The sequence below is a fragment of the Homalodisca vitripennis genome, chromosome 4 (genome assembly GCF_021130785.1).
Source record: "Homalodisca vitripennis isolate AUS2020 chromosome 4, UT_GWSS_2.1, whole genome shotgun sequence".
Classification (NCBI taxonomy): domain Eukaryota; kingdom Metazoa; phylum Arthropoda; class Insecta; order Hemiptera; family Cicadellidae; genus Homalodisca; species Homalodisca vitripennis.
The window spans coordinates 45,904,067-45,914,868 of record NC_060210.1 but is presented as its reverse complement, the minus strand read 5'-3'; the positions used below and the strand labels follow the sequence as shown (position 1 = coordinate 45,914,868).

The window sequence follows — 10,802 nt, the reverse complement described above, 5'->3', positions numbered from 1 at the left end:
CAATTGTGTGGTTATAGAGTGCAAACGGACTCACAACTCATGTACTGTATTGTAAAATCATGCAACATATTAAATAGCAAGTAAACAATAAATATAAAAGTAAACGAGGATTCCTGTAATATCAATGACATTTCAACTACAGTACTTTGTAACCATGGCCGCGTTAATACAATATACACCAGGTAGAATGTGAAACCTTGCCGTGACTGTTAGTCAGCTAAGAGATGTTTATCTCACAACACAATGTGCTCGTGTTACTGGTGCCGCTGTGTTGCTGTAGTAGCCTGTCCCGGTAGACTGCTGCTTTTGTTATCATTGTGGAATTGTCTCTCTTGTGTTCTTAGTTTTGGAGTTCCTTCTATATTTGTATGACTACTACATATATATAATTTGTAACTGTTCATTTGTTTTTAAAGTGTTTGGCTTATTTACAAAATATAACACACACACATATCCTATAAGTTTACATGATTTGATTATTTAGCAATTTATTTCTTTATACACCTTGAATTCAATTTATTTGATGCTATTAAAATGGTGGTATGTTTTAGGGTTCTTACGTAATAACCATTAGGGATATACAAAACTGTAAAGATGTTGGAAGTAAGGATTATTCTTTCTTTCCAAACGGTCCAAACTGTACCGAGTGTAATACGATTCTGGAGTTGAGGATGCCGTTTGATGATCAAGTTTGGGTCAGTATAAAAATGTGGTTAAACAAATTATATTTTTTTATTATTTCGCTTCATATTTTTATTGCATTTTAATGTTTTTTCTAACTTATTTTTGTATTAATTTGTATGTGTCGACAATCATTGTTTAGTTTTATTTTGCTGCAGTCACTATTAAATCGTTTTACATCCTGAATTTGTCAATTAATAACAATTTATAACCACAGTCAAATAACAAAAATGTTCTTGATTTTTCCATAGCAATCCTCAATAAATATGAATCAGTCAATATTTTCAAAAATCTTGTACAATAACTTATTTACTGGGAGGGCAAGACATAAAATCATATAATTTTATAATCTGCGTAAGGTTATATTGAGTTATAACTTTTTGACTATCTAGGATTAACTATGCTTATACACATAAAAATTAGTTAACTTGTAATCTATTTTATATTAAATACCTTGGTAATTTTTATTGAACGAATTGTCTCAACACTTTTAACTGCGTTCAATATTTATTAAATCTATACAAATTATTATTTTTGAGTCTGCTAAATGTCTAAGACATGAATTACGTGAAATTGTATACTAATAGTTTTTTAGTAACGGTACTTGTTATTTCACAGACTATTTCAAAATTCTCGTCGGATAGTTTAAGATTAGTTTTTGTGCTTTAATAAAACTAATTTTTATCATTCCATTACTTGTATGTCTTTAAATATTTTTATCTACATGAATGTACTCGTATATGTTAGCAAACATTTATTCATTCTTGCGAGTGCAAAAATACTATGCAAAAAATGTATAAATGTTAGAGTTTGTGGTGCCTAATCGTCAGATATATTACTAGAAATAAATTTCAGTTATATCTTTATTTATTTAAGATGAAAATTATTTTAAAATATTGGCTCACTTTAAGTTAATAAATAGTATTTTAGAAACACTACAGGAATAATGATGTTCGTTTTTCCATCTCACATTTAATGACACATCGTTCACAACAGTCGTAATTAGAACAAATTAAATAACAAAAATCAAGTGCAATCACTTAGAAACATCAATTATACTTTGAGATTCCACTAGTTAGCCGTAAACAAAACTGTTAAATTATGAAGGAAAGTCATAATTAAGCAGTTTAAGCAATGGCTTTATTCAAACTAAAACCAATTTAAATATTGAACTTGCTTATTTAATGTTATGGAAATCAATATATATTCGGTTACCATCGTTGTTTCGTGTTTAATTACTACTTATTATTGTTGTTATACCTTAATAATCTGCTGTGTGGTATATAGTTAATGAAATTATATAGTGCGCTTATGAGTGTTTTAGAATAAACTTCAACAGGGTTCCTTAAATTTAATTGCCTTAAAGCTTTTTTTGCAAATAAATCAAAAATTCCACAAAGGCGTATTTTCCAACCAACGTTTACTATCAAATTATTTATTTAAGGCACTTTATAAACATTAATATTATTATGTTTCTAACATTCCTTACTGATTACAGGGAATTCACAATGTAGATATTTGGGTAAATGGAGGATGGAAACTGTTGGGGAAAACCAACTTCACCAAAGGGTGTTCAGATACTACAGAAGCTTTCCCCGAATTCTTTGGTCTGTTTGAAGCCTACAATATTACCTTGTGTCCAGTGCCTAAGGTAAATTGTACGTGCAACATAGAATTCAGTTTGCACATGCCTTCCTTTGATAATTACTCAATAATAAAAAGTAGTACGCTCTGTTTTTACATGCTCCTTTAAAAATTAGATTTTATTGAACACTGATAACAAATATCTAAATTAACAGTGAAATATCTTAAGTAAAGCATGTATTTAGCTCAATGCAGACAGACTATGTTCTACCCATGTGTGAGAGAAAATAAAATGTTCATCTTAATCATTACACGAAAAAGATTACAACATTAAGAGTCGCCATTTAAAGAATGGTTAGATATTTCTATGATTTTATTTTTTTATTGAAGAGCAGTAAAAATATTTTGGAGAACTCGTGTAAACTAATGGGCGTCTTATCGCTTTCTTTGCACAGGACTAAGTCTGCTATTGACCAGGGACAGTACATGCGTAGGTTGAAGCGTGGGGAGGTGAGGGGGTTCAGAGCTTATCGCGAGGCAATAAGCTTTGCTTTCGAGAAAATAAGCGAATTATACCATTTTAGTCGAGTTTTCCTATTTAACTTTGGGAAAACTAGTTCAAGCATTGTATAGGCTCACCGACCAATTCCAAATTGTAAATAAAGTTTATCTTATATTAATTAAAGTAAATAATTTCGGTTGACAGAGTTTGAAATAACATAAGCTATTAAACACAGGGCTGAATCCAAGAATATACATTTTGAGCCAAGAGCAAATTATATTAAATTGCGTTTATAAGGAATAAGATTTGCCAGCAATGAGATTTTGTAACAGAATAGAGAACTTATAAAAAATCATTAATTTTTGTGTGCACTGTTTTATTGCAAATCGAAAGTAATGCACGTTTTCAATTTCAATTAAAATCATAGTTTTTACCCTTTTATAGAGATAATTTATGTTCATTCACATGTACCCTAAGACGTCAAAATTGTGGTGCTACACAACATTTCAACCCTTCTCAAAACAGATAAGTTTAAGATAATTTGTATAATCTTATTCTGTAACTAAAACTTGCATTTATTTTATAAAACTGTATTCAAAACGTATTCATTTTCAGGGAAGATACAACCTTAAGGATTTCACCCTAAAGGAACTAAGAATGTCCAAATTCCCTAAACTACCGTACAGCAGATACCGGGATACTGTTGTCGCCTACAGAACGGGGAAGAGAGTTGGTTGCGTCATCGTCACCTTCAATATTTCATCAAGAACTCACTGAGAGTGTTTATTGTTATATTATATTGTTGTGAGTGGACAATATAGTTGAGTACATAATTCTTAATAAACCCCTTTTGTGACGTGTACTTTTCTGTTTTACCTGAGCAATTGTTATATAGAACTGATCACTCTACATAACGAAATTTTACATCCAAATGAAGAAGCGCGCATTCATTGTTGCTGCAATAACAGAACGGTCACTGATTAGACGCCAATCAGCTGTTCAAATAAAGGAGTTAGGCTAAGGTGAGCCATTACCATGCCATTGATATTTTGTCGCTTGCGTATGTCAGTTAGTAAAATTTCAGTATAATAATTTTGTCTTTACAGAATTAAATATCTACGGTAAACTAAGCCTTGGGCCTCGTAGTAAGATTGTCAAGTCCTGTCGATAAACGTAGGAAATTAATACGTTAGCTGTAATAAATTAATACTAATCTAGTCTTTTAATAGTTCACGGAGATAAATAGTTGTAAATACGTGTTCTACAACATTTAGCTCAAATACTGTAACCACAAATTGTTTCTGTAAATTGTACATAATTAGGCCGAGATATTATCTCGTAACAATTGCATCGTCTCTCATAAATTTCCTTACTAAACTTGTTAACTGTTCTATAAATAATTGAATCGGTAACTTTATGTCCTAATGTTTGTATATTATTTAGTTTTACTCAGAATAATGTAAAGGCAGTTGTCATGAAATTTATACCTACCATTGCCGTGAAAGTGCATACATTAATGCATTATGTTAATACTTCAATACACTTTACTATAATTATTGTAATTAATTAGTTTAAGTAAGAACAAACGTAATTAATTTTTTCTGTGTCAGAATAATTATGCTTTGTGTTTAAGACCAATATTATATATCATTGTAATTGGCAGATTCTGCGCTTTTTTAATGTACTTATGTTTATACATTAAACGTTTCTTTACATTTTACTGGCCGCTGTAAGCTAAATACGAGTATGTTAGACACACCAACAATAGTGACAGATGTTGCTGTTTTAGTCAGCTGGTTTCTTTTAAGTTAAGGTTGACATTGTTTTCATGATTGAAGATAAGTAGTGTTTACTGATTTCAATGAGCGGCAGAAAATGAATAAAACTGACTTTATGAAATTAAAGTTTCAATATTGGATTGCACGGACGATACAATCGACGGCTCGTGTGTGTCTTTTGGGTCCGCCCAGTTGGTGAGTAGACTTTACACTACTTATTACATCGTGCTCCCCTGGGAGGTCGGACTAACTCCGTCAATGTCATTGTGGAGCCTCTACCTATCGAACTAGGCCTAAATAACTGCATCAGGGTGGATCCAGTTCCGAACTTTGACAAATGGGACTCAACTTTAATTTAATGTCTAGCCATTATGTATTCATGTGAATTATTGTTTTGTAATTTTGTAGTTCAGGAATATGGTCATCATGATTTTGGCCACTGTAATTTTGTATTAGTAATCGGAGCGCTCCTACCGTAATAATTTTTAGTATTTTTATTTCAATTGGCCAACGAGTTAAGTTTAAGTTAAGTTAAATAAATATTTGTTTATTTAGTTTAAGACCTTAGCACTGTGAGAGAAATAGGCAATACAGAATGAAGTATGTGAAATATTGGTTTTAATTTCTAATTGCCTGATATTTAATTAGAGACCTTGCAACTTACTATTAGAAAATAATCAACCGAAATCTGTGGCTAATTTAAGTACCTAAGGCTTAGTGTCGTAAACCTAATAGTTCTTGCGTGCATGGTAGTGGTCTCGATTGAGCATACCTGAGGGCAGGAAACTGTTCCTTGTTGGAGACCTGCGACTATCACACCCCATCAACAAGGTGGCGCCCTTATTACCGAGCAAACCGTAACCATCTGGGTATCCGTCAATCTTAGTAGTCCTCTGTCACTGCGCAAGAACTTGGTTGTCCTGGCGCTCTACCAATACTCACGCCCTTCTCCACTGAGCGAGGCCGACAATATTGCTAACCCGCGAGGAGGGGTGGCACTTTCTTCACATATTGCATTTATTATTTTCCTTAAATAATTTGAGTTTCTTCCAGAATGTAAGACCCAGAAGGATATATCCATTTAGAGTATTTCTAAAAATATGTCAGGTATTTAGCTATAGAATTATTGTATAGTACATTTTTCATCTTTTATTGGCTGTGCGCTAGCAAACCCTATCAATTAAGAGGCTGGAAAATGTCAGTCTGTCTGTCTGCACTATATCTCAAGAACGAACTGACCTATAACATGAAACCTTCCATGAAGCTTAATTTCTATGCAAATAACATGGATTTCGATGATGGTGTGTGTTATCCAATAGATTTGGCTAAGCGTTAGCGAAAATTTTTACATCGTTCTTATAACCGTGATGACAAAGAGAAAACCTATTTATAAAAAAATAAATTTGTAAACAAACCGAGTGGAAACTTATGCAATTCTAACAAGCAAAATAGTAACGCATGTAGACTTCAAGAGATTTAGGACTTTTCAAAGTGACTTCATCCAAACCGGGTTACATTAAATGTGGTGTGGTGTACTCGTACCTTATTTAAAAGGAGGATAAGAAAACAAATCTCGCAGTGTTAAATGGATACTAAACGAATAAAACAACTGTTAACAACAAGGATTTAAACAAATATGAACAGGAGGAAATTAGTGAAAATTGTTTGCGGAATTGACTGTGTTGAATGGTAATAGTCAGAGCGAGTATAATAGTCACTTTATGTTTACGATAGTAGAGGTAATGGGATGTGCCGTAATATATATTACAGCACCTACCGTAAATTTGTTTGGATTGGACAGACTATTTTAGGGTTAAATATGGTCCTGACCCCCGCAATGTATCCACTACAGTTTCATTAGGAGTTAATAGAGTATACAGTGTAGAAGGAATATAGAGCATAGGTAAATGTAAGTGACCGTTGCCAATACACAGTGTCGTTTGGTTTATTATTATACCTAGTTAAGAGAATACAATAAAGCTATTTTTAACAAGCTCACGTTTGTAACTGCCCACTGCCACGTTGTATAAATTGAACAGGTTCAGGTTATTTACCCCATTGAGACCTTTAATTTGATGTAGGCCTACTACTCGACAAATGGTCGCTTTAAGATTTTCAGCTGACTTCTTGTGGGCCGCTCTATGAAATATGAAAAATAAAACATTTGTGTATAAAAGTAGATATTTATTTATGGTATAAATTTCAATGTTCCCAATATGACCTAGCCTATGACGGTTATTATTTTAATAATGCATAGCTTCAGCTATATTTTATATAAATCACCCACATGAAGGAACTTCCGGGACATTTATTGCATTTTCTCCGAGCCTGGCACCCCAAAACCACCATAATCTGAAAATATATAAATGTATACCTTGCAAACACTTTAACTACCGTTACGTGTAATAAATCCAAACTAAAATTTTCTATAGAGGCAGTATTTGCACACGAATTTGAAAAGGTCCCCAGTCAGTCTGAACCAATAAAACTTACCTGATCTAATTAAACTAACATAAAAATCTCGGCCATTCGGATTGTAGTAAAACTTTTAACTCGACTAATTCCCATTATAAACAAAAAAATTACAAACGATTTTCCTGTAAATTTAATTGTTTTTAGGGTAAAAATAGACAAACTGTATAGTAATGTTTTTCTGTAACTAAACAATGCATAGCAAAAATAATTTTTCATTAGTTGGTCTATTTTTGAAAAAGCAGAATAAAACTTACACAAAGGATAAGTCAAGCAAATGAAATTTTATATATTTGTTGGTTTAAGTCAATACTGTGTTCGAGTAACAAAGTAACAACAGTTACACATACTTTGATACGATGTGTAATGATCCAGAATTTGATTCAGACGCTTATGTTTACCGGTATGGAAACTGGATTCTTTCACTTTGACATAGTATAAATGAAGATTGATTATTGTTATCTGCGGACGAAACAACAAAAAGCTTATCTTATCCGGGTTTTCCAATTCAATGCAGACTTATTGTGTTGTTTGTACACAGACAACCTTTGTTTAAAAGTGTTTTTAATACTATCGTTCTATGTTAAACCAAGAAGATTAGTTTACCTTCTTTACTGTATTTACTTCTTTGCCTGTAAAAGACCGATTTTTTAAAATTCATTGACACTGCTAGAAATAACACGATCATTATATCGGCTAATGTTAATAATTGTATGCACAACATGTACTAGGTGGCTCTGTCTGATTACAAAAGCAGACGTACCCTGTAATAATAATCAGCTTTAGTTCCACCGCAGATATTTACAATGTTTTCTAATGCTGTTACCAGAGTGCCTGATAATAAAACTGTGCTGTCTTGAATTTGTATAGTCTTTCTCTCTCCCCCATTACCAATCTTCGTTTATATTACTACCCACATCTTAAAGGGAAAAACTAAGGTGGAATAAAAAATAAAAAAAGGTGGAAATACTAGATTAAAGAATTATTTTGACGTTGATAAATACAATACTGCCCCGTTTACATTATTTAACTTCCACATATTAAATGGGTGGACAGATAGAAAATCTGAACAGGAAACAGGAACATTCAGCGTAGCTTTAAAGGACAGCCCCAGGCCTAAAGAGTTAAATGTTTTCTACAGTCTAGGAAAATTTATTTACGAAGAGTTTAGTCCTATCTGTATCAATTCGACTGACAAGCCACGTGTAAGTCAAATCGATACACATGCTAAAGCCTGTTTTTATCTGTCTGATTTAGACACATTTACATTAGAAACACATTACACGCATGATAGTTTGGGGTTTTGGGACCACAGGACTGCAGTGGGACGCAGATATAGCGAATGTTGCCAAAATTGTTGTTTCATGAATTTAACATTTGCTGCTTACTAAATAACTTTTTAACACCTGTCCAGTGTACAAGGATACTATTTATTCACCTGTGGAGATTGTAGCTGTAAAGAGATACTTGCACCTCACTTACTACTAAAGGAGAATAATAGTGATCAAAGTGATCACTTTAGAATCTGACCATGGTTCCCTAAATTACATGAGAAACGAAGCAAACGAGGGCCGTGTTCAGACCAAGATAAAGTGAAGTATAGACCCCTATCTAAGTTATTGGTATGCGTTACTAATGACATCAGGCTAATAATGTTGCCTTGCTTGAAAAAGGTAATCAAATATATCAAAGTCTTCAAAAGTCAAATTGATACAAATGAGCTGGTGATGCAATCTACGGGCATATCATTTCATACTCAGCCCGTGAGACATCGATTGTAACAACTAATTACGGGATTAATAATAAATATTAATAGGAATAATATAAATAGGATTAATCAATACTACATTTAAGCTAAGACCTTACATGAAACAATTTTATAATTGTAAAGTATCTGAGCAATAGGTAATAGTAATATAATAATAATATGATTTATTATTGCTGTCAGACAATTACAATGAATTGGATATCAAAGGTCAATTATTAATTTAAAATAAGCTAAAATTTATCACTTACTCATCCACTCAGACATAAACAGGTGCATTCATTCAGTTTCTATCTGCTCGCCAATTACCTCCCTTTTTGACACCACGTTATTATCAATCTCCGAAATAATTTGTCTCCCAGTTATATGCCAGGAACTCGCTCACACTATAAAAAGCCTTTGATGCTATGAATTCGTTTGAGGCGAGTCTTAGGTACCTTGAGCATTTCTTGAATTTTGAGTGAGTTGGACAGACTATATTACAACACTAACATGACAAGTGTTCGAACGCTACCGTCCAGTAGCCTCTTGTGTTGTGACTGTGAATGTCTCGGTCCCATGTTAAGGCACATTTAGACAAGCAAAATGACACAGTTTCAAGGATGTAGAAGCAGTTTAAAGTCAATGTCTGCAACTCGTTGAACGCAGGTCTTCACGACTCTTCTTTCGGTTATTATTCTGACAGCCTTTTTTGGAGTCGAAATAACATTAAAGGTAGGCTGATGCATGTATTAAAATTATTCACTTGGGGTTGAAAGTGTTAGGTACATATTGCTTCGTACAATTCGTTTAGTTTTCTCCAAAATAATCAGACATAGGGTCCAAAAACGACCCGCACCAAGTTACCTAATGCCAGAGCCAGAGTCAGTTCCATTACTAACTCCATATTTGACCACTTTTGTAGCGTGCAAACTGTTCATAGCAGGAACTGCGCTATCTGGCCATCGATAAAACACAATCACCTGTGTATAGCGTTTCCGTGCCAACATGCATAGGATAAAACCGTAGCCGTGGTGTATCAAATAACACAATGACACCAAAATACATATAGTAACGTAAAGCAGCTGTTACTTAAATTCTTTTCACATACTGTGTGACTTCTAATTTTGTGTTAGAACTGTGGAACACTATGTCCAACAACTTCATACATAGGCACGTTACATGGAAAGTAGTTGCTCTCAATTAACATCATGAGTTCAGGCAGTTTGCTTTAAGATCTTCAATGTAAACTTTGCAGCAAGCCAAGCAACAAACTAGTCTGCAGACTGTATGCCGACACAGTTCGTCGGACTTAGATTTGCAGAGAACTTAGCTGTAACTTATGTTTGACTTATATTGAACAATGTGGAAAGAATGGGACACGGTTATACCAAAGGAGGTCTTGGTAAAATGGTGAACTCGGAAATTTCTTAAAGAAAGTTCGAATATAGTATAAACTTATTATCGGACCTCAGATTAGAACGAGGCACAGATTTCAGAAGGTTTACAAAAATACCTCCTACAGATTGAGATTCTATTACTTTCGTTAGACGAACGATAACTAAATAATTCACGCGCTTCAGAGCTTCCATTTCAGCCAAAATTCAACTTCCTCTCAGGTACCTAGCAAGTAATGATTTAATTTTGAGTTTAGCTCCAGTTCACCTCCCTTTAATTGCAGCGTCTGGCATCTGAAACTGTCTCAAACTTGACTTCTGGAATCTGGAGTCATTTTCGTCTGAAGAGATCCCAATCTCATTACAGACATTCGTTCAAACGGAAATCTGTAATAGTGACGAGTAGAGAGTACATAATGTACTATTTCTAAGTGTAAGAGTTGCTCACGATATGACAGAGAGCTTCCTCCCATTGTCATCTAGACAGTCCATTCCTCACGGTCTGGACGTTCATTTCCTCTTAGTGTCCTCCAGATTTGCAGTATGTATAATCCTAAAAATAAATATTCTAGTTATTTAAAGTTATATGTAAGACTTAATCAGTTTATAAAAGTATATTATTTGACAACCGTATGTCTACGTCC

At 33.5% G+C, this 10,802-nt stretch overlaps 1 protein-coding gene across 1 annotated transcript; it reads left to right on the top strand.

The window, feature by feature from the left end:
- Window positions 1-234: 234 nt before the first annotated feature.
- Window positions 235-3,629, top strand: LOC124361430. Its single transcript, XM_046815479.1, has 4 exons — window positions 235-366; window positions 552-695; window positions 2,180-2,332; window positions 3,383-3,629. The coding sequence occupies exons 1-4, from the start codon at window positions 244-246 to the stop codon at window positions 3,542-3,544; spliced, it is 582 nt and encodes a 193-aa protein (XP_046671435.1). The 5' UTR covers window positions 235-243; the 3' UTR covers window positions 3,545-3,629.
- Window positions 3,630-10,802: the final 7,173 nt, after the last annotated feature.

Bases quoted from the DNA above. Each gene is read 5' to 3' on its own strand.
- LOC124361430 (XM_046815479.1), top strand. From the start codon at position 244: ATGTGCTCGTGTTACTGGTGCCGCTGTGTTGCTGTAGTAGCCTGTCCC. The intron at 696-2,179 runs GTCAGTATAAAA...TACTGATTACAG, and splicing joins CGTTTGATGATCAAGTTTGG to GGAATTCACAATGTAGATAT. The intron at 2,333-3,382 runs GTAAATTGTACG...ATTCATTTTCAG, and splicing joins CCTTGTGTCCAGTGCCTAAG to GGAAGATACAACCTTAAGGA.